The sequence below is a fragment of the Copidosoma floridanum genome, unplaced genomic scaffold (assembly GCF_036245765.1).
Source record: "Copidosoma floridanum isolate Cflo_tuat_1 unplaced genomic scaffold, Cflo_Japanese_pri ptg000040l, whole genome shotgun sequence".
Lineage (NCBI taxonomy): Eukaryota > Metazoa > Arthropoda > Insecta > Hymenoptera > Encyrtidae > Copidosoma > Copidosoma floridanum.
In genome coordinates this window covers 5876971-5902417 of record NW_028321917.1, presented here as the reverse complement: position 1 = coordinate 5902417, position 25447 = coordinate 5876971, and the positions used below count along the sequence as shown (strand labels likewise).

The 25447-nt window shown below is 38.0% G+C and overlaps 1 protein-coding gene across 1 annotated transcript in view; it reads left to right on the top strand.

Annotated features, from left to right (window-relative positions):
• The window catches only part of LOC106641539 (uncharacterized), a 46476-nt gene that overhangs the window by 6328 nt on the left and 14701 nt on the right, over window positions 1–25447 (top strand). The window contains exon 2 of the mRNA XM_089597862.1: window positions 22984–23108. Within this exon, the coding sequence (XP_089453988.1) occupies window positions 22985–23108 (124 nt within the window). The 5' untranslated portion in view covers window position 22984. The remainder of the gene's footprint in view (window positions 1–22983; window positions 23109–25447) is intronic.

The following is a 25447-nucleotide window of genomic DNA, read 5'->3' as shown; positions in this document are numbered from 1 at the left end:
TGCATGGTTACCTGTAGGTGGGGTGGAAGTTGGCGACGTAAAAATACGCGGAGCACCGCACACGTGTAATCCTTTCCAGGGTAACACACGATCTCCCGATGCCAACGATCGATATCGTGCGCTCTGACCGGCGAAATCGGATCTACCTATAGCGATGTGTGTGCAGGCGTGGACGAGAAGCGGGGCGAAAAAGAAGGAGGGGCTTTTTGTTTTGTTTTGTTATTTTGCTTGTACTTTGGTGAAAGGGCTGATGGTACACGTTATGCGGAAATAGAGTAGTTTTCGTTTATTTTGGATAAATGCGCCGTTAGTTTCGTGACGATACTTTCTGGCTGTTCTGTGGGTATGGGAGAGAAAACTTTGGGTGCTGTCCGCAGTGCTTAACTGAGATAATGGTAACAACGAGGAATGGATTAAGATTTATACACCTCTACCGGCAAGGAAAATTGAACTTCTAACGAAAAATGTGAGTCACAGCTTGGATCTCGCGCAGTCTTGCGTACCTTTTCTTGGAAAAAAAGGCTGTTAGTATGCATTACTGGAAGTAACACTGTAGATTTAAATTATATGTGCTTATAAATTGAGAATTTTCACCCGGCGTGCATCGTGCAAGTCAGGTGTACTTACCTGGTACTTACGCGTGTGGCTTGCACACTGTATAGAGGGTAATATTATGATAATATTAGGTGATTTTAATGTTGCACTGATAAAATACACCTAAAAATTTTTTTTCTTCACAAAAAACTTTCTTCACCTCTATGTGCCGATAAAAATTTATCATCCTTTGATAATTTGAGTCAAAATTTAAGTAAAAGATGCCCTCATTCTGTGAAGTATGCTGTAATAGCTCGAGTCTCCAACAAAACTGCTTTTTCAGTATATTAAGACCTAGGGGTGAATAAGGGTATGTTGCAGTTTTTTCTCAGTGGTTAACTTTAAACGTTTATTTAAGAAATTCAGTTCGTCAAATCGTTGTAATTTTTTTTTTTTTTTTTTTTCTAATATAATTGGACTCAAAAACTACTAGACTCCACTTTTATAAGTAAATAAAGTCATGATTATTGATTTAAAAAGAGATTTAAATACTCAGTTGTCAATGCTGGTATTATTGCGGGCCCTTATGTATTATTGTGCACGTATTATTGTGGTCAATTTCAATGCTAAATCAACCGGGTATCCGCAATAATACCATCATAGGAAGAAAAGGTTACGTGTGCACTAGTTGCTGTACACGTGATACTTTGTTACACAAATTTAAAGTTGTTAAACTGAAACCCAATTAATTAGATACTCTACAACTTAATTTATTGATTTCAAGTGTTTACTCACCGCAACTCATCATCTCATTTTAAATACGGGCATTTTCGAGAGTTCCGCAATAACTGAAGCAACCGCAAGAATACCCCTCCATTTACCTCTAGTTCTTACTCTATACCAAATTAACTATGATGTGATCAAGATGCTTATGTGAGTCACAACGCATTACAATAATTTTTTTTTTTTTCTTATATTGCAATGTGTTGTCTGTTTTATCAAAGTACATGAAATAGTACAAAAAAAAGATTTAAAACATCTGATTTGATCACCAGAAATCATACTAAAAAACTTGTTGCAGCTGAATAGTCTCTTATAATTTTGAGTAGCTGGTATTCATCATTTCGATCTCTGCTGTCTTCCATCAGATTTTCAACTCGACAGGACCCCAATAAATCGCCCTCCCCCGACTCAACAGTCCCACGAAACAATCGAGTTCTCGCGTGCGCTCGCTCACCCCCAAGTGCCTGTATATATAGTGCCTCTCGCTCTGATGAATGGAATACCGAACAAAAAAGACTGACTCACTGCTCTGTAATAGATGTACAGAGCTTCAGGGGAAAAAATGCATCCTCCTCGACGGGCGCCATCGACTTTAAGGATCATTGAAAAACCATACGAGAAACCAGTAAAGCCAATGAAAACGATCATTAATCCGTAACAGGTAGTCCATCCAAGAAAAAAGTTCCATCTTAGAGTCTAACGATCGTAATATTTCTAAATCGGTAATGAAATGCAAAAAAGCAGGGCAGCTGATACCATCGTCCTTCCCCTCTCATCGTCACCATCCACACATGTATATATATACACATCCATTAACGCTCTCCCATCTGTCCGATTATACACATGTATCGAGTAACGCGGCACTCGTACACACATCATATACGTGTTTCTTGATCGTGTAAAAGGAAAAAAGGTGGGGAGCTCGATCGGTGTGAAAAACCGCAAGCCAGACCAGACCGCCAGAGATCCTCTCTTGTGGATATAACTTGCACTTGCATATAGGCCCCTCTTTTTTTATGCACTTAAGGGTACAAGTTCAGAGCAGGGAGCGTTGAGATGAACGCGTTCAACGTGGAGGAAAGTGCGAGTTTGTACTATATATATATATATATATATATATATATATATATATATATATATATATATATATATATATATATATGGATGTTGGTTGAGAAATGTGGCGACGGAGGCAATAAATTTTCGTAGTCGTAGGAGCCGCTGTTGTTAAGATGGACGAGAAAGCGGCGAGATTGATTAGGCGAGGAAAATTTGTTTTCTCTCTCTCTCTCTCTCTCTCTTCGAGTTAGTATATGTATGCATCAGCTTGTGCATTGCATGTACCATCAGTGGGGGGTGATGGTATATGCATACAAGTACTTACAGACGAATGCCCAGCCTACTATGAAGGTGAGATTATTGTGTGTGTGTGTGTTTTCTAATGTACATAAAGCTTCGAGAGAAGATTAATTCGACGTGAAAACTCGGCTCGTGGAATGTGGAAAAAAGAGTAACAATGAGGCCATGAGGCTTGGGCTCGGAGCGACAAAAAAAGTTTGTACGAATAGTCGAATGTATACGTACATCATCGTTGTGGATTTTGTTGGAACTTTCTAATTTTATTGGCACGGATGATATTGTTGCAGAGAAATATATGACTTGGCCGTGTGTTGTTTGGGACATTATTATATTACCGATTTTTCTTGCGAAAGAGCAGCTACAACTTTTCAATTGTATACATAAAGAGAGCGTTTGATTGCAAGAAAATGGGTCTCGGATACGCGTTAATAACGATCCTTGAAAGCGACACCTGATTCGATTGTTCGACCCAGCGGGTAAGTACACTACTATGAACTTTCAGTTTCTATACAATGGGGCCTTGAAATATGAAAAAACGACAACCTGTGCCACTTCGATACACTTACCGGCTGCGAGAGAATTGAACGGCCAATCTGATTAATCAACAACGTTTGTAATGCAACAAAACTGTATCGTAAAGCTGATGTTGTGTGATTATTATTTATTTTAAAATTACTTATTTGAAGAAAAACATTATTTTCGTTACGATTTCACAGCATTTCAGAAACTCGGGATCTTGAAACAATTTGAAACGTTTAAAACAGAAAAAATAAAACTTATACGGATTTTTAAACGATTTTTCTTGTAAAAGCCCTTCGTGCAAAAATTTACACGGATTAAAATTCTCTGTCATGACTGATAAATTTTAATAATCAGAGCCATGATTTTTTCATTGATTCAAGGTGCTAGTGTTAGCTGGTGCTCTGGGTTTTCAAAGTAATCATTGATTCCTTTATTTTAAGAAACTGCTATTTATTTGGAGGGAGCATGAATGTAAAACTACCCCAAAATTATTTTACATTTCGTGTAAAAAGTCTTCGACTAAAATCGCGAGATTCATTCGACTCGAAATTCCGCGGATTCCCTTTTTTAGTACCTACATGCTTAATTATTCAAGTATTAATGATTTCTGTGATATTTTTATGGAAGCAATTATATCATTATGACTAATTGCAATTGTAAATAAATCATCCTGGAAATAATCTTGAGATTACGCGTAAAATTTTTTATTTCGCGTGGCTAACGATTTCTTGGAAGTAAAATTAAAACGTCTCTGTTCCTGCAGTGCGCGTTCCACCATCAAGATGCATTGCTCTAAGCTTGGGAAGTAATGTATTTTTGCAAATATTTGTTTTACATTGTGTTGCTTTATTTATTAAAAACTTATCCACTGAAATCAAGCTTGTATTTAGGACCTCGAGTGAAATTTCATCTCGCACTTACGCATTTACACCACACTATATACCCATCAAATATAATTACTCATATACCTCGTCATATATATAAAACGCGAAAACAAAAGATAGATTCATCTCCAACGAAGATGATGGGCAGCAAATATATTAAACGCTTTCGTATACCATTACATAACAGCCTCCACGTGTACACACCATGGTTTGTGGGTCTGATCTTTCAGAGCTCCTGCAAACAAAAGCGAAGAAAGGAGTGAGAGGCAAAAAAAAATCGAGTTCCCTACCAACGTGGAGAAAGGTCAGCGAGAAGCTCGATAGCCATATGTTTTAGCAGTAGTGCCACGATAAGATATCGCTGAGAGCAAAAGAGGAGGGCAGAAGGTAGGATTTCGTGGGCCCCCTATAAGGTACTTGCATCAATATTTCCAAGCGCGAACGGAAGCGTTTTCTCGATCTATGTGCACTATATACTTGCGTATGGATCCGCGTATTGGATAAAGTATGGTGAACAAGCGTTAGTGTATATTTGCATCATACGGGCTTTTATATTTTATATTAAATACATGCATCTTTTTGTACACGTATTTATAAGTACCTACTCTCCAAATGTCAGTTGAAGATGAACTTGACATTTTGGTCAATTTTTGGTTTAACGGGACATTTATATGTATATATGTCTGCTGGTTTTTTTTTATTTGACATCGTTTCTGTTCGTATGGTTTATATTAGTAAATTCTCGCGCACTAGCAGTACCGATTTTTATTTATAAGCAAACTCACGCCATATTACTATTTTTGGTACAACAGGTTAGTGTATCAAACCAATCTCCGTCCGTCTGGGCTGAATGGAAGATCTATATGGTCTAGTATACAAAAAATTAATATACGAATGCGTGTCAATCGTACAAAGAATCAGGAACCAAGTAAGCCTTCGGTCCTTGATCTATTTCGTCTGCACCCAATTTGCTTCTGGTTTAAATGTTAGTCGATACTGTGCTGTAAAGCAAGTGATCCGACTTTATACACATTACGAAAGTTATATTTCATCGGTACTAAATAATCTCGAAATCATCAGAGTCCAATCACGATTCATGAAATTCCAATCGCGTAATCGTCGGACTGTACGATTTATATGTTCCCACACGCGCAACCGATCCATTAAAATTTAATCATCCACTAACGAAGAAAAAAATTCCACGCCTATACGTCATGTACACCACGACAGCCTCGATCGTATGTGTCAATACAGCTCCAATAACGTCATACAAGTATATATATATATTATACTTCAGTGCCACACAATGAAACAAAAAAAAACAAAAAAAAAAAAAAAAAAAGATTCCAACGAAAAATTCTCGCACCGGTATAAAGTCGCGTCATAGTTATTTCCATCCATATACACACACTCGGAGTGAGCCACGAAATATATCATCACGATCATCTCCCGAGACGAGAGATCGATCGGCCCAGTCCTCAAGTACATCCACGCAACTGAAAGCCCTCGGCTCACCCGTGCATAGTACACCGTACACTCGAGCATTAGAAAACAAATCCGAATGTGTTTTATCACCCGCCGCTCCGACTCTTGACATAACTCACTCGGAGTCCGCGGTAAATCAAACCGGCGTCAAAAAACCACGGGAGAAACAGAAAGGAAGAAAATAATAATAAACTCGCGCGTACGTACAGGGGCGGGGGCAGAGGTAGAGAGGAAAAAAAGGATCGTTTCGCGCGCTTGAGCACGAAATTTATAAGAGCCACGCGCTAAATAAATTTCACTCCAGTCCCACGCGCTCTGTAAATGTACGCGCGACACGGTTTTACGTCCGACTTGGCGGCTCGCGAACTATTGGAGCGCGAACCGAGGACGCATATACACGCGTACGTCGGATAATTACCATATAGCTATGTGTACACGGGGACGTCCCTTTCGTGCAACGACCTTGGGACCCCGTCCTTACAGTTCACCAGCACTGCGTGCACGTTCCTATAGCAGCTACAGGTATATATATATATATATATATATATATCCACATGTGTGTGCAAGCGAGCGTCCGTATACATATGCGGTTGGGTCCAGCCGAGGCTGCGCGCGGAGCGAAAGAGTGAACGGAGCACGTAACACACATTTATGTATACGCACACCTATACTTGTACAGCCGGAATGTCCAGCACGCATACACATAGATATATACTTATACAACGTCGTGGTTCTCTTTTCCTTTTCTCAACGCATGTCTGTGTGCACGCAGAGGATGACGATAATAAAAGGAGCTGTCTTCTTCCTCTTCTGCATCATCCTCCGAGTTCTCTCTTTTGTTGGTGTGTATGTATATATAAATATACGTGTGGACATTATTCTCCTTTCTCTTCTGCATCGTCTTCTTAGTTTTTACTGAAACTGACGTATGGGGCAAAAAAAAAAAAAAAGAAAAAGAAAAACGAACTGGGCAGAGGTCCGCGTTGTCCGTCCTCTCACCAGGGATTCCGCGGATGGGACATGTAGGTGTATTCCCTGTGCGGGACAGGAATTTCGAGTATGCGACGGTGAGCTGTATACAACTAAGGTCCCTCTCATTGCGCAAGCGTGGTCCTCAGGACTATTGGAATTATCGTATATGGGATATCGGCGCAGTGCCTTGGTCATACGATGGGAGTATCGAGGTTTATCACTTTAATAAGTAAGTGGACGCGAGTTGTGCCGGTGAATCGAATTAATAGCCGAAGCCCGTCCGCTGATGTAAGAGAACGCGAGAGAGGAGTTAAATGGAACAGACGCGAAACTTTCACCACGGAGAAGGGGGAATCCCCTCCCGCGTTCCGTTCGTCAAACTAAAAAGCCAACGACTCGTGCAGAGGAGAATAATATACGAGTACGTACGCGAAGGAAAGTTCGATACGGATTGATCCATCCGATTTTTCTTTTTTTTTTTTTTTCTTACATACCGGTCATGTGGTACCGTAATTATATCTTGCCAACCGAAAATTCCAAGATGCTTTTTATTTATGTAATTGCTTGCTTATACGCGTACACGTGTGGGAATACCTTTTGCTTACATTGTCTTGGGTGTACAACTGTATATAACGCGGTGGTAATTGGGGTCCCTTGGAAAACGATAGCTTTCTACGGACCCCGATTTCTACAGTGACCGTCCCCGAGTTCTAACACATCGAAATTTTCTTGCGCTAGATCGGACGCTCGACTTATGGTTAATTAGGGTAATTTTTTTGAAAATTAGAACCGTTCCGAGAATTTTTGTTTTTCGTACGTTGATTTCTCTTGAGAGTCGATTTTTTCGAATTTGTTTCCTGTAGGTAATACTTTCTTTTACAATTTTCACCAAAGTAAACGAATGGCGAAAATTACCAGGTACATGGTAATGATGACAGTAATGTCCTTTTGAGACAATCGATTATTAATGATTGGTACCCTTATAGAAAGTAAATTTTATGTGGAACAAGATAAAAATGAACATGCCTTATTGTTGTGCTCTACGGTTAATGGTTGTTTCCATCAGAAATTCTGTCGATGGCGTACAAACTTTTCACATAGTTTTTGAGCAATTGATTCAATGTTTTTCAGTTTCGTCGGAATATTTTTGAGCACAAGGGAAGATAAATTCACAAACGATATAAGTACATCTTGAAAATTGTTCACAAAAGGAACATCGATTCTCCTCCTGTGATCGATATCACCACCTCACAAAGAAGTAATGTCCCAATATTTTCCAAATCACCTCAGTTCGCCGAAACAGTTTTGTTTTCTAATTACGATTATGAATTATTTATGCGGCGCGGGTACTTCGTACCTCCTTTTGCCTTCTAATCGTGCACGAAAACGCTTGCACCGCTGGCTCAATTGATCATTGCTCAATTTTTTGTGAGCCGGTATGATTTGCGTAATCGCAGCTGCCGTGGACTTTGGAGTACTGGAGAAGAAGAAAAAAAGGTTGAATTGTTGTACGCCTTTATCAAGTTTCGCGAGATATAAAGGAAACGTAAATTATGTCGATCTACTGTATAGCTCCGCTTGGCAATATCCAGCATTGGTCACGTGCAACCATAGAAATTAAAAGGAGAAAAAAGGAAATTGCGGTGATTTTATCGATTTGGAAGATAATCATCTCTTTTTTTTTCGCGTGGCTTTTATGTCAGTAGAGGTACTTAATTGCTATTTCTAACTTAATAAAGCGATGGGGCTTTCTCTTTTAGAAAGCCAAATAAGACAAAAATGTAGAAAGAAATCTCATTGCAGGAGGCATTGCTTATTATCATGGAAAATTGATTTGCTCTGAAAAATGTGTGGGCAATAATTAACGTATAATGAGCCTGTTCTCAAAAAATGTGTAGAAATTGCTTGTGGCTCGCAAACTTTTTACATGTGCTTGGGTTGGGATACGCTTTGATTTTTATACCTAAATAACGGCTGTACAAACGATTTCACGAAACAATCCAGTTTGCAGTCACTTGAGAAATGTAAAATATTTATTCGTGACACGTAATGGGACAAAAGCCCTTATCTTGATTTTTTTTTCAAGAATCGTAAAAAATTCAGAAATGTGAAATAAATGAAGTGTTGGATTAATTGAACTCAATTTGTAGCGTTAAGCCCGTCTATTTGACAGATCGATTTTTTAAATAGAAAATTTTGAAAATTGAATCCAGCAAATTCTCTCGAGCATTACTTGACACCATTACTATTGACATTTGGAACGATTACTAATGTTCAAATAATTTAAAGAATGAAGGAAGTTTAAATAATTGAGAAATTATTTAAATATGAAAAGTATGAAATACAACCCTTTATGACTCTTGTCTCATTTTAATTAAGAAAATTTACAATGTGTAAAAATTTTCAAGACTTTATTTCTTTTATATGTATACATACACCAATAAAGCTTTACCCCCGGAGCTTTCCATACATTTCAATCCCCATGGTTTGTAAATTTAAAACACAATCAACGACTACAAAGATTTTTGGGATTAATGTTCTATATTTTTATTGCTCACTACTTTGTTGGCGACCGTCAAAGAGGAGTCGTTGATAAAAACAAGACTAATACTTTTTGACGCTGAGAGTAACTTTGAGGAGTACGTTTTGTTGACCGGAGTTTAAAACAACTCTCTAGTCCTTGTCTATCTTTATCTCTAAGCCTGTATGGTCCCTGCATCTTGATCCTTCATCTTTAATCCTCCAAGTTTATGACCCAGCTACCGTATGGCTACGAAAAATTTACTTCTATTTCTCCATATCTCTATCGTGGTGATTTTTTTTTCGTTTTCTTATTGCATTTATTTTAAAATCTCTGTCTCTACTTCTTTCTTTCTTCGATTCACTTATGGTATGTAATTGTGCCTCGTATAGTTTTATTTCTGGCCGTATAGTCCATTTGTAAACGTATCTTATTTTTAAGGAGGGGAGAATAACTTCGAATCCGTTGGAGAAAATATTTATACTTGTTGCCAGGCTCAAAAGTTGGTCAATAATTATCTAAACAATTTTGTTTAAACAAATGACTAAAGTTGTTTGAAATGCTTCAAAAATTTTTTTTAGGTTTTTATCCAGAGTACAGTATAGCCTGAAACGCTTTTGGATTCTGTTAATGAATGTTTGAAGAATATTTAAGAACTTTGGCAACACTAAAATTTTTGGTTTCTTATATGGTTCTTTAAGGTTAAAAATTGTCATTTTCCAATTTTTTAAAGTATTAAATAATCAAATAAGTATTAAACTATCAATTTTAGAGAAATTTTGCAAGAGACCTATTAGATTCTAAATTTTAAATAAAATTATATCAACAATCATTGAGCAACTTTGAAGCTTGGCAACATGCAAATTTGATTTCAGAGGATCATTTTGCATAAGTTATGCAAAAAAACCGAGTATAAATACTTTCTCCGACCAATGCGAAGTTATTCCCCCCTCTACCTGGATTTTTGTCTCCCTGACTATTTCGACTGATTTCTACATCTCATCTGCTTTGCTGGATTTGCAAATCATTTATGAAGCTATATCTGACTTTTTAAAGCATGTCGTTGTCTCTAAGTTGGCACATAGTTTGAAGACGAAAGGGCCCTTAGTTGTTGAAGACAAAGAAAAAGCATTCTACTATTATAGTGGAAAGACCGTTGGAGGACTTAGAAAACTTACAACAAATGTTAATTTATGTGAGGCTTAAGTCGTAGAAGAACTGTGTCAGGGATGTGAGATGAAATAAAAGAGCTTTTAGAGGTGACCAACCAAAGTATGGGGTAGTAGGGAGGAGGCACTGGAAACTTAACATCGTCGAAAAGACATGAACATTTTTCCTTTGTTATGCAGAAAGCTGCGAGGGTCTAAATAAAATATGGGGACGCAAGGGGCTTTTATAGTTAAAAATTATAGCTGAACGAATATAATTTTACAATTTTACCATATTTTGTGGAATGTCCAAGGAGGAATATAGGACGGAATAGAGTGTCAGTCTATAATAATGACTTAGCCCTACGCTTACGCAATACAGGAATATTATTGAACTTCCACAACTTCAGTTTTTGTGAAACTCGTACGTATTTTGTTAAGTTAAATATACTTGTGCGCAAAAATGATATCAGGTGAAAACGATCGTCTAAGAAATGGTCTCAAGAACAAAATTTAAAACTTTTTCTGCCAAATTGCCCAGCCAAGGAAAATTCTGTTACTTAAAGCTACCTTTGAAACTGCTGAAATAAAGCATTCGTTCTCATTAGTGTTCTTAAATTTTTCCGCACTCGTGCACCCGAAAAGCTCGTGCTTCGCAAAAAAAGGCTCATCAACTTTGAAAAACTCTGAATTAAAACACAATTCCTCGTCTCGCTCTTCATTAGCCATGTGAAATAAATTTCCACGTACAACATCCTCGATACACAAGTACAAGGGTCCCATAAAAAATGACATTCCCCGGCAGGCACACGAAGCGGAGTCGACAAAATTCACCAAAAACTTTCCAGTTAATTAAGATTCCCCCGATCCCGCCGAAAGACCCCGACCAAACTCGTTCCGCCGATTTCGAGAAATATACGCATGTAAAAAAAAAAAAAATAAAAAAATAACTCTATGGCGCAACACACACGATTGAATAACCCATCCCCATAATATATACCAACGACAATCTGCTCGTACTAAACTTACACCCGATTATAACATCCCAACATCGCGTTACTCAATCAACAGCATCTCTCGGTAGCAGCCGAGCTTTTACACTGTGCACACCCGAGCGCGCTAACGAAGTTACGGTGCACTACGTGCACACCAACAGCGTGAGCTATGCGGGGACGCGTTTATCGATTCATCTGGAAACACACATTGTTTCATTTTCACTCGAACACTCGTATCGCCGGGCTTTCATCGCACCACCGTAATATGCCTCTCCGCGTAATCTTTAATTAACTCACGAACGGGTATTTCGTAGGAATACACATGCTTATACACGTTACGCAACAACCCGATCGAACGTCACGTATGTTATATATACGTGTCCGAGGTGCAAAGCCTTTCTCTCCCTGAAAAGTCGACAAGGAGATGATCAACGCTGTGCCGTGTATGAAAACAAAAACAATATCGTAGGGAAAAAGAATCACGAGGAAGAGCTAATTGCCGGCCCTTCCCTTAATAGAGAGAACCGGGTCCCTCATTACCCACGCGGCCCTTTCTCTCTCTCGTTAAGTATATTGCTACCATTCCTCCTTCGTGTGTTTCTCCCTCTCGCGTATATTTATACAACACCCATATTCCGCAGGAGATAAATCGTAAGGTGCACGTGTGGGTGTGCCTACATAATATATACATACCCACCTACGAGGTGAAACTCCTCGTTAAGGAATGCGAGGGCGCTAGTAGGGACCCATACGTATTATTACATTTTTCGCGTCTTCTTTCTCTCTCCGTTCGACAACGTATAGCGGCGTTTTCAGAAGCTGTGTCTTCGCCTCCGGCTTCTGCGGATGGTTATTTTTCTTTCTCCGCCTCGTTCTCCCGTTGGATGTTGCCGCTTGTTTTCGAACGGATTTGCCGGGGTGATGATGCTCTTACACGTAAGCTCCAAGGATACGCACGTGCTGTGTGTGTGTGTGTGTACACGAGAAGGGGAAGGGATGGGGTTGTAAACTATGTTTTTGTGGGATGATGTGGCCTGTCGGATACGGTGACAGGAGTGGGCCGAGCTTGGACTGCCGTTCGAAGGGTTTGGGTTGTTTTCATGCGTCCGCTCGTGCGGATTTCGGTTTAACGGGTCTTTAGCTGAGTCTTAGGCTGTACGCGCGTGGGCAAGGATACCCCACTTTACGTTAGTGGGAGATGTCGTTTAATACCGTATGAAGTGACAGGACCAAGTTAGGATGTACGCATGATGAAACCTACTTACTATATACCCATTTTCATAGTAATTAGATCATTAAGTCATATCTTTGATTTAAAGTAGAATTAATTTTTTTAAAATTACAAATGTGCGCATGCGCGGGTGGACCGTAAATTACTTATTTTCATTGATTCTCAAAAAATCTTAGTTATTAACAATGTATTATTTCATGATGTTTATGACTCCAACAACAGCGAGCAAGACGAAATTCATCAAATAATAAAACAAATGGCTATTACTGCTGTATATAATTTTTTATTATATCCCCTGACGACGTTTCTCTCCTCTTTGGGTAGGAGCCTTTTCAAGTCCTAATTTTATAAAATATACACGAAATAAATTAACTTGAGGTAACAATACATCCACGTTATCACATCACCACGTTATCATATCAAAAAGTTTTATTAATGTTATTTTTAAGAGTAGTAATAAATTGCCGTTCAATAGAATGTATGGAAAAGACACATTGAAAAAGTCGAATAACCCGAACGTTGTCTATAAGATTGATTGCTCAGATTGCACTAATTGTTATATTGGCCAGACATTAAGAAAATTAAGTATTAGGTTAAATGAGCACAAAAAAGTGGCATAAAACACAAACGTGAGAAGTCTGCCTTATATCAACATCATTTAGACACAGGGCACTCTTTTAATTTTAGTGACAACGAAATCAACATTATAGATATAGAACAGAATTATTATAAGAGATTATTGTCTGAAATGATTTTTATTGAAAAGACAAACAATTTTAATAGAATGTTAGACTGTGATAATTTAAATAAAGTTTTTAAACGGTATATACACTTGTTACTTAAGTAAATTAATATTTGTGTTTTTATATCCTTTATTGTAATTTGAATTTATCGCTCGTTTTCACTGTATAGATTAAATATATATGTAACACATGTTGGTTTCGTCTATATAATATTTGATAATTTGAATATGTAAGGTCAGTCGACTATGTGCCCTCGTTGGGTACTGACGTTGTTTGAATCTTCGAACAAAATAATCTTTTTGTAAGTCTCTAATTTGTAACTGTATTTAAAATTGTTTATTATTGTTCTAGTTTTTGAAATGTTATTAGATGTGATAACGTGGATGTATTGTTACCTCAAGTTAATTTATTTCGTGTATATTTTATAAAATTAGGACTTGAAAAGGCTCCTACCCAAAGAGGAGAGAAACGTAGTCAGGGGATATAATAAAAATTATGTACAACAGTAATAGCCATTGGTTTTATTATTTGATGAATGTATTATTATTTTTATTATTCCAATAAAATTAGCAGTACAAGAGCTGTTAGCATGTCTTTGATTCATAAAGACTCATCACTTCCTTTCTTAAAATGAATCCCTTTAATATCAATTTCCATAAGACAGTGCGTTAAAATAAATATTATTGTTTTTATAATGGTGACATCGACACTATTAGTATTCGATTTTTTGACCGGGAACTGCAAAAATTCAAACTTCATTGAAATCTCACCAGCATAGATTTATTTGTAATAAATAATAAGTAATTTATCTAATGGATCATTTTTAAAGGTACTCACACGTTTGATTTTCCACGAACCACTCTACCTTGTACCATGCATTCGAGGTGATCTTATTTCTGGATTCTTTTTGTTTTAGACGCTTCAGTGGCTTTTTCGTTTATTTCTTTCTTTTGGAAGAGCCACTATCATCTATCGCCTATAAACTCGCTCACCATCTTCCCGACCTTTGGCTAGTAACTTTTCGTCCCATTCTTCATCAGTGAGATCGTCTAGCGCTTCACGGGCTTTGGGCCTCACAGCGTCCACTTTCCGTTGCCATAGCCAGAACTCTAACGGGGATGCTTGCACGTATTCGGGAAACTTCTCGTTACCGTCATTGTTGTGGGAGGACTTTTCCTTCTGCTGCACACGTCGCTTTTTGCTAACAAATTCCGGCGAAAGTTTTTTAGTAGCTATTTCATCATCTGTATTTTCGAAGTAGTCTCGTAAGTTAGACTCAAGTGATTCCAAAGGTAAGGGTGCTGTTTGTGTCGTTGGCAGGGGATTCGATGATTTTAATTTCGGGTTTACTGTAGGTGGTGGTGATGAAGATGTTGACGATTTTGATGCCGGGGTTACTTCTGCTGTAGGTCGTAATGGTTTTTCTGTTGTAGGTAGTGTCGATAGTGGGGGTGTTGATTTCGAAGGCGGGGGTAGTATAGTCAGTAGTGGTGAAGATGGTGAATTTGGTGCTGGAGTTAGGAGAGGTTCCAACGAGGGGAGTTATGGATTGTGGTGGTGTGGCTGAAGTAGGAGATAATATACATTTTTGCCATGTACATGCGCACTTGACCTTCGACGGAATTTTCAACGTCCTTTAATAGTTCCGGATAGTTTATGTATAACAAGACTATAACTACCGTAATTTGTAACGTGTATTATTCATTCTGGAAATGTAGCTCAGTGCGGCACTCGATCTTCCTTGTATCAAATGATACGGCATATGGTTTTTCGAAAACTCTGTTTGGATTATTTTTACTGGACTCTAGTGAAAATAGAGAAGGTTAGTGGATTATTTGATTCTATTTTTATTTGAAATAAAACGCAGGAATTTATACTACATAACCTGTACTTACTTGTCAATTTATCATTCGAATAAAGTAGAAGAGGTGCAGTTCTATTAACGGGAAGATTCACAGGGTAAGTATTTGAGAAAATTCTCCTTTTTAGCCTCGTACATGTGTTAAATTAGATATATTTTAATTATTGCAAAACTTACTATTACAATACAGTACTCAACAGCAAATTTATTGGATTATTAGGTATATTGGATCATTGATTATTGGGCAACATACATTAATTCTTGAACGACTGCACTGTACTTACTTCCCGCCAAACTGTGACCAGTTAAATTTCCAACCCTTTTACGACCTCTTGTTAATACATGGTGGACTGCGGGGAAGTAGTACTGGACGTACGAAATACTATCTCCAAGAACAAGATCAGGACATGACAAACTGTAATTAATTAAAGTATATTGAATTCCCACATGTGTCAATATCATCAGTGTTATCGAGTGAATACAAAACATTAACTGCTTGTCTTTCTACTCCTCCAAGACGAAACTCAAAAAATTTTAATTTCTTGGATGGGTCGATGATCATAAAGGTCTTTTTTTGTCTAGATGGCAGTGATTTTTGCTTCTTGAGCTAGAAGGTAAATCCATTTTAAAAATATTTGGACTACTGAGTACCAAAAACCTTTTTTTTCAAAATTAAAACCGTCAACTATTTGATTTTTTTAATTTTTTTTTTTTTTTATTGAATCTAAGATGTTAACGTTACAATACCATAAACTTTCATACCATGCTTGTACTTTAGTTAAAAATTAGCAAAGCCACCTTAATATTGAAAAAAATTTTTTTGCTACAATACCGTTGGTTTCATGTCCTCTTTCATATTATGAATTACTTGGGAGCAACAAATGTCAGATTTCAAGATATACGCACTACCATACATAATTCCATCATCAGTTTACGTACAAAAATTCTTGAGCAAGTCTCAATAAATACAACTTCACAAATGCATCCAGCGATAATCGACATAATGGTACATACACACCAGCGTATTTATTGCAACGATACACGTGCACGTACGAGTATAATGGTCGTAAAACAATAATTTTATCACTGAAGTAGGTCCAATGGCAAATTCATCGAAACCTATGAACAAGAGCTCGTCCCCATCCGCTTGCGTTCATATAAACGTCATACCTGCGATCATATTGATTGAAACGCGCTCGAGACAGGCATGAATATATATATATAGGAAGCGAAAGAACCGGTTTTCTAAAACAATCCGAAAAGGACCTGTAGGTAGGTGGCGTATGGTTATCGACATCACGCGCCGTCCGGTCACATATACACATTATAATGTACACGTCCACCGAGACGGAACCGCGCAATTTCGAGAGATACACGGGCGCGTATTTTTTTTCTCTATACCGATCGGCCAATCGGTCAGGCATGTCGTGCACTGGGGTATAAAGTTATAATGGGAAAAGTAAAATAAAAGACGTGTATCGGCGTACAGGTATGTTGTATATCTCGATAGGCACAGCTGCACATTCCCATTATTATTGACTGGACCCAAGAGCTCGAGTGAGTGTGTTGTATAGGTACGAGGTATTATACGATGGAAAGTGAAAACGAGACGCGGTTAAATGAAAGAAAAAAATAAACTCGGCCAAACGAAGGAGGAGAGCGCGTGGCGCGCATGATATTCGTATGGGCCCTTGCATCGGGAGAAAGTTCCTTCTCTGTGCAGTTTGCCTCCCATATCGCCTCGACGGGAGATGTACGTATAGGCTTGTTTATCGGTATACGTATATATGTACGTACGATCTCTTTCGAGGAGGAGAGGAACACCCGAAAGTTGTTGCCGATGGTTTTTCTTTTTCTTTTTTACCCTTCCCCTTTGTTTTCTCCGCGGCGAGATCGGCATGGGATTTTATTTGCATAATCGATGCGCCGGTAGTTGGTTCGATTCTCAGCCGATCTTTTCACTTATTATGCAAACATACACATTTACGAGTGTACGTTGTTGTTGTAATATTACATGCGGTCAGAAGCTTGCGCAATTACCTACTCGTGCATACACCTTAGTTTCGATTATTCGCCACGTAATTTTGTTCGAGCTGTTGCTACGGTATTGTTTATGTTGTTTGTGTTCGAACAATTGCACGCTCATATATATATGCAGAGTTGGGAATTAATATTATTGCGCAAAAGTAAATAAATCACACGCGAAATGCTGAAGCTTGTACGTGCTCGTACCTGTCATTATATTTGCAGACGTTTGACATTCATTATACATTTCTTTCTCGTTTGGGTGAAAAATAATACACCTCATCTTGGCCGATAAGTTTCATGCCGTCCACCGGACCATTTACAAGTGCCGATCTATGTAGAGCAAAATTGTCAGAATATTTGTAATACGTTATTTTACAGTTGTCAAGTTGTCAAGTAGCGTAGACGGACTCAGACGTACAAGGTACGTATACGGGACGTACGTTGTTAGATTTGAGGTAAATGTGTCTCATATACCTGCTTTAGTTATCATCAGTTAATTGTACACGTGCGATTTTTCAATTTTTTTTTCAAGTAAGTAACAAGTTCAGTCAATGCCTAGAAAAAGATTATAGATATGGATAAACTGAGATAAGAGTTAAAAAAAATAGAGTAATTTAAGGAAAATAAATACTGAATTGAAAAAGTAACACGCGTAGGTACATGTTCTCGATTTCTTTGAAGCTCTCATACGCTGAAAGACATTACATTGAAAAATTGTCTGCATAACTTTTTTGTTTTTTTTTTAACAGGCTTCTTGGAAGTCTAGTAGAAGAAAAACATCAATACGTATAGATCAAAACAATGAAAGCTGTACGTAAATTATTTCATTTGATTGATCGTTAGTTTCGTCGTGCAAATGGATGTTCTCACTGACAATAAGCAGAGATGGTAGATGGTATACAAGTAAAAATATATGAATGTAAACAATATTTGGCATTTGAAATTGGAACAATAGTGGAAAGTATGATTCATTACGAGGATAGACATTTTTTTTATCGATACTGTGCTCGTTAAACTTCATGTGTAAATATACACAGACTTGAAGATAAGATTTTTTGTACTATGATGCATTTTATGTGCCGCAACAACAGAATCGACGATGCAAGCTGTCTCATAGGTTTGTCGATTCTCTTCTTTAGTGATCGCTTTGTTTCACCATCTTGTCTTTTTTAAAATAAACTAGTGTGTTTAATTTACTGCTGATAATACAGGAAAGGTAAAATTACTATAGGGTTCCAACATAAGTACAATTTTCTTACAATCTCGAGGTGAGCTTCTAAAAGTTTAGTTCTTAAACATCGAAGTCGTCAAGTGTAATGTGAGTCTGAAATTAGCGACCGATTCGCGTAAAGCACTGGTACTCAATTAAAAAAAATTAATGTAAAATAGCTTGATAATAAAAATTTTTACTACTTATTTAATTAATCAACGGGTCAGTGCAGAGTTAATATTGAAAAACTAAAAAATTCTGTGATATTAACTAAACTTTCAAGGCGTAAGTTGTGATCAAACCTTGGATCAAACAAGACATCAACGTAACGCCACAAAGCTAATGTAGTACGAATAATCATTTCCATGCTCGTCTATACCTAACTATAGCCAGTTTTAGAGATATTGCGTATATTTTAGAGCGATGCTGTCCATGCAAATTGCAAGGAGGTCGGTTCCGTGTTCCATCGATGCCTTGACGCAGAAGAAGAAGAAGATTCCCGAGTTGTGCTGCAGCTGCAATGCCAGCCGCTAGCTTTTACTGCCCAAACTCTGGTCTATGATTTACTGCCCTTGTGGAATTCGCGACTGTATACTTGTGTTTTATGAGTGGTGCATCTGTTTCACGCTCAAGTGTCATTACTATATTTTTTTATTTTTTTATTTCAGTATACGTCTCTGAGAGTTGCAGTATTTTAAAAAATGCCCGATCTGTAATTCATTTGATGTTTTAGGGGACAAGATTAAGATTTGCATGACGATGCCTCCGGTGTACTGTTTGTCCTTCGTGGAATCCATATCGTGTCTCCTTTCTTGGTAACATTAGAAAATCGTTCCAGAGAAAATCATTCATTATATAACTTAAAAGTGCAAACAATTTGAAACTGCGATCCACGCACGCGTCATTGTGCAAATATGTACTTTCGACTTTGGAAATTTTGCAATAACGTGCCAACCAAAAAAGTCAAAGCCATTAAAGCAATAAATGGTAGATAAAAAAAACGAGAACGAGCTTACCACAGAGCAACAACGGCACGCGAACGATTTTCCCTCGGAACAACTCGAAAAGCGGAACTCGGCGTGCACGCAAGCTAAATAGACCGGATACAATGCAGCACGCACGGCATATATATATGTGTGTGTGTGTGTGTGCACATGCACGAAAATAGGAGAGCCGCATAACGCAGAGGTCATGGGCAAAAGAGGAGCACATACTTACACTTGGCTTGTAAAACTCCCGGTCGAATTCGGGTTAACAGCTCTATAAAACGCCCCGCGCTAATGACTTCGAAAAGCCGAGAAAGGGCCGGGTGGGGGTAGTCTGCCTAACGGTTCGCGCTCTGTCGTTCCACTGTTTTGGGTGCAGGAATGCCAATTTCTGACAGCCACCGCTGTTTGAGGAGGGGAGAGGGCTGAGCTGATTAATAGCCTTCCATTGTCCCGTGACGACCGACATAGTATTTTTTCTTCTCTCACCGGTACGATTGTCGTTCCACGTGCTTTCAGTCTCGGATTCTCTTACTTTTTCAGCTGGACACTTATTACCACGCCATCCTAAGATTTTACATCCCTCATTGGACGACGGATTTTGTTTCGAGCGTGGAATTTTTGCATTTTCCCTGTGTACAAGTATATTCTCTCCATTGTATTTTATAGTAGGACCCCCTGCGTTCTTGGATTATCTCCAGTACCGCGCGTGAAATTTCAAAAGCCATGAGCATTTTTCCGTCGATGCGTAAATACATATACCCCGGGATTGTTGGATGGCGCGTCTAGTGCCCGTAAACGTCTATTACATTTTAGCACGCTTTGATATAAGAGGTGCCGAACCCCATGCGATTGATGTAGCGTCGGGTGGGACTGATAGTATTGAAAAAATTGACGCAGGTACTTAGTATTATAATACACGTTGGCCACTTGCAGTTAGCTGAATTTACGCGAATGTTGGTTTGTGTGTATGTGAGTATACATCGAACACCGCTTCGAAGCTATATTTAACACTATTGATGTATATACATAGAGTATACACCCATGCTAGGCCGATTTCGCGTTTCCCCATTTAAATGCTTGGCTAATCGCAAGACACGCAATCGCTGGAATGTCCCTCTATAAGTGAGAGCTGTATGTATTATAGACTGTAGCTTGATACGTTTATATATATAAATGGATGTATGTTACACTTGCACGCAAAACCAGTCGTAGCGGCAGCAGCTGGTGCTGAAATAATTATCGATAACCGAGAAACAGATCTTAGACACATTGTTGGTTGCTCTGTTTTGGTTGAAAAAAAAAATTTTTTTCTTATGTTTACAAGGCTTGGCAAGTTTTCTCAACCCACGGCCAGATAGAGGAGAGTACGTACACGGGAGGAGGAAAGGTCGTTCGAGTATGTATATGTATCACAGGCGCGCAGGATCGCGCGCGGCGAGGAGCGATTCTTATCTGGTGCGTTTTATCATTGTCCGGTTGGTAACCGGCGAAAGGCGTGCAATCATTTGTAAAATTTATAAGTACGCCAAAAGAGGAGATAAGCTCGAGCGTTCTTGGGGTACTTTTTTTTTACCGAGTTTTTACTTTCATTTTGGTTTTTCCGGCTCGTTAGTTTAGGTGTCTGTGGGTGCGTTTTGGTCGCGTTGTGCTCGTGGATCGATTGGCCACGAGGCAAGAGATTTTTCTTTTTTTTTGTTATCCATTTGTTTGTAGTTCTTGTCTTTCTGGTGTTGCATATTTACGTTTTGGTTATTTCTTTCTTGAAAGATTGACTGTTACTTCGCTGAAAAATATTTATTCATTTTTAAATTAGTTAAAACTGATCATGGGGTTTGTTTGACGGGGATTTTGAAAATATATTGAAAATGATCTAGAGTAATGATATTTAACTTAAAAAATCAAGAAAAACAAACTAGAAAAAAAATTTACTCGATTTAAGTTAAACGAAATACAATGATACATTCCGTATTATTATATTTTGTGGTTTGATTTATTTCCCTGAAATACCAGGATAACTTTTTAAATTAAAATATTCACTTAATATATGTAATTACTAAGATTTTATAAATAGGATATAGTAGTATAGTAAGTTTTTAAATACCAGAAAGTAAATAAAAATTGTAGACAAAATTCTATTACCTTTGAACGGTGATATATGCTTATGGACTAATAAAATATCACAACATTTACAATAATGTACAAGTTCATTTTTGATTGTGTACTTATTCAAGAAAAAAATTACATTTTATTTAAAAATTGTTATATACATTAAGAGAAGATAAATTTCAAAAGGTTTCAGAGCTAAGGGAAATACTGTAATGACCTTTTCTTTACATGGTAATTGATGATAATTAAAAAGTCCAATATTTATGACTCGTTTTGGTATAAAGACAGCACAACGACATAATTTAAAAGGTGTCGATGATGTAATTGAATCGAAGAGATCCATTAAAAGGAACCTTCTAAAATTTTGTCTACTTATAGAGGTAAGATTCTCATTGTGATGTATTTTAACGACGAAACATTTACTACATCGTTATATCCATGGGAAACATTTGAGGTTCGAGTTGCCACTTCAAAATTTTAATTGATGCTCCTCTGTTGAAGGACAGACACCAGATCGTAAAACAAGATCGGTTGGGACATGACAAAATAAAAAAACTTTCCATAAGATTTTAAAATATCTTCCGGACAAGAAACTGATTCGTCAGATTAAAAAATTCCCGTTTCATACGTAATCGAAGCCTGCTGCAAAATCATCAAGATTACACTTTTAAAAGTTTTTGCAGGATTTTTTTTCTTTTTTCATGAAAATCATTTTTGGATTCCATAGGTATTTAAATTTACATGTTGTTGAGTCAACCAAGTATTACAATCTAAGTAACAACACATAAATTTAAGATAAAAAAAATTTTACTGTATTTATTTGAATAGGCAAAAATATCTACAAGAGATTTTTTGGTCCAAAAAAAGCTGTGGACAACTGCAATGCTCTAACTTTATCTAAAAGAGATTTTTCGTCCGAAAAAATCTGTGGACAACTTCAATGCTCTAACTTTATTTCAACGATCCAAAGTTATGAAAGTGACGTTGTTGTTTTTCAACTCTTCAGAAACGTTTTCTTTTACTACAGGGTACAAATGAACGATCTAGATTGTACCGTAACGTGTCTTGCAACGCTTTTCCTTGCGACATTGTAATAACTTGCCAATGATATCACACGAAACACAAATACATCAAAATAAGTGCACATGGTTTGCTGAACCTCATAAGTACACGACACAAGCTACGATTCACCCTATGGCTATAATCGTTAATTTTTCGCTGCGCAAAGCTTTTGATAACTTTCAATGATGTAACATACACTGAGAGAAAGACTTGTTAGTAATTAACTTCATATGTTAAGTATTATCTTACGTATAATATGTATCCCGTGTGGTGCCATCTAACGCGGTGCAGGTTCAATCGCCCGTGTCAGTTAAAATTTAAAAAGTTTTAAGAAATGCATAAGTAAGCTAATTTTATGTTAACATACTTGCACGTTGATTGTAAAGAAATTCTTGTCTCAGTGTACCAATCCGTGAACCTGCACCTCTATAACAGTATAGAAACACCTGTACCCCCCACTTTTGCATACGGTCTTGAGAGAACAAATCCTTGATACGGACACAATGCGCAATAAAAGTGAATTAACAACTCTGTCGTTCCTTTGTTCCAGGATGCGCTGGTTCCGAGCCCAGACGGAAGCTCCGCGTCTCCTGAGCCTGAGTCCCCTGCGGACGGACGTCGACGACGGCCCGGAAATCACTGCACCCCGGCCCCTCGCCGTCACCAAGTTCCGAGGTAAGACGACCTGTACGCTCCGTCAATTACTATAACCCCTTACACGGCAGCCCCTAACCCCGCGTGTGTTTGTCACGATTATCCGACCTTGAGATCTTCCTGGGAAGGTTTCACTTAAAACGACGCCGCGGTCGTTAATATTCCGTTTGCCACGTGTGCCTGGTGCTCGGCACGTACTCGCGTGCGGCGACTCGAATGATACGGGGGGAAGATTGAGGTGTGAAAAGTCGGAATTAAACGGCATTTATTGTGTATAGACGGTTGGCGAATAGTGAGCGACTCGTGTGGGATAGCCGCGGAATTCATGGTTTTGGCCGATAGATCGATATCTTGGTACATGTGAATTTGTGGGAACTCTTTTGTACTTTGTTCACTTGAGGCAGGTCTCTTGTGATTAATAAGAGTCCGTCAGGGATTACGTTGTCATTTGATTCAATGTAGTTTAACCTTAAGCGATGAACAGCTATTTACGTACATTATACTTACAAATGGTTATTATTCGTAGAAATTTGATTGTATTATAGGTTTTGTCGTGTCCAACAATGTTTTTCATCATTATATTGATAGTCAAAAAAAAAAAAAAAAAACTTCTGCTATGGCATCAAGAGGTTTATAATTAACATCAAACAAAATATTTAATAATGGCATTGATTCAAACATATATGAATCATCTTAGATGTCATATTTTTTGGTAGAAGATTATTTTAGGGTACCTAAAAGAAATTCTTTTATTTTTCAAAGAATAATTAAAAATAATGACTGCAAAACCATTGACTGTAATTAAATTTCATTTAATCGATTACGCATAAGCAGATTATTAGTCGATTGGTATACTTCTTTCAACTTTAGAGTGATAGAAAAAAAATAAAGTATGATTATGAATGGATTAACCGCAAAAGTGACTGATATACATTAGGAAAAAAAAAAATCTTTTCACATTTGGTTTTCTTTTTAATTATTACTACTAGACTAGATCCAAAAGATATTTTGTATTATTGCACATGATAGTTTTAATTATTTTTTATGTTAATTTTTTCCCGAACTAAACAGTTCTCAGGGTTCCTCAGGCAATGCGCTATTGAACGTAAAACATGTATGTACCCAGCCTAAACACAATACACGTATCATCTCCGGTATGATTGACGAACCTCATATGAATAGGAAAAAATATATTTGTTCAGTCCATCGTCCGAACAATGTTTCTCTCGTTGCAAACAACCTACAGATCGTACACACAACAATCCCAGTTTTGGATCTCAGCTTGCCAATCTGGACTCGAAGGAAGCAACGTGTAGAATCAGTCAATCACTCGCTCACCTCGCGCAGACAAGGAAAAAGCCCTTATTCAACTGAAAGGGGCCCGATACTCATCGCCCCCACCCAACTGCACCTCAACTCCTAATCCCACGCGATCTTATGTCGATCCTTCCCACTAACGCTGCCCACAATGCTCACGAGTACTGTAATAACAAAATCGCCAATGGTCCCTTTCCCTATCCCTTTATTTGCCAGAGAATCGTACAAGCTAATTCGTAGGCAGGTATAACATATCCCTGCGACAGCAGTGCGCGAGCTCGGCGCGAGAGTAACCCGAGAAGCGCGCGTTGTGGATCGATAACCGATTTCCTGTGCATTACACAATACGTATGCGCCGCAGGTGCAAGGCGACACTATATACGTTACAAGGGACCACCAGTCGAGAAGCCAGTGGTTTCGTTATTTTTCATTAGTGCCTGTTGGTAATGTATTTTTTTTTTTTTTTCTTTTTTTTTAGGGAACCGTTGAGTCAGTGCAGCGTCCGTTGATGTTTCGTCGATATGTATACGGTATTGTGTTATACGCTAGTATAATTAGATCGGCAAAAATCGAGTTGCTCGCGTGCGTTGGTTTCCAATAAATTGGCATTTTTTTTGTAAAAACTAATTAATCCTAATATTATGGAAGGGCGTGTTACCTTCTCCCGCGAGTCAAAAGGTAAAAACGCAAGTGTAACGGATTTCTATTTTTACTCCTCTGCAGCTAATGAAACACAGCTGAGTTATATATATATACATATATATAGGCGTGCAAGCGGAAGGAAGGGACGATCGCGTGCTCCGTGGAAGTGGGCGCTGTGCATGGGCATTGTTCTTACCGTAATACCCGCACACACGATCTTATTTTGAATATCAATTCCGCACCTGTCAGTTGTACCTTGGAATAGCCTTCATTTTAAATATACAGCAGGTTCGCTTCTCTCTCTCTCTCTCTCTCTCTCTCTCTCTAATTTTCTCTCTCTCTCTACGTGTAAACGGTACTTTGGAAATACATCATGAATGTTACATTTGCGTTTTTTCTCT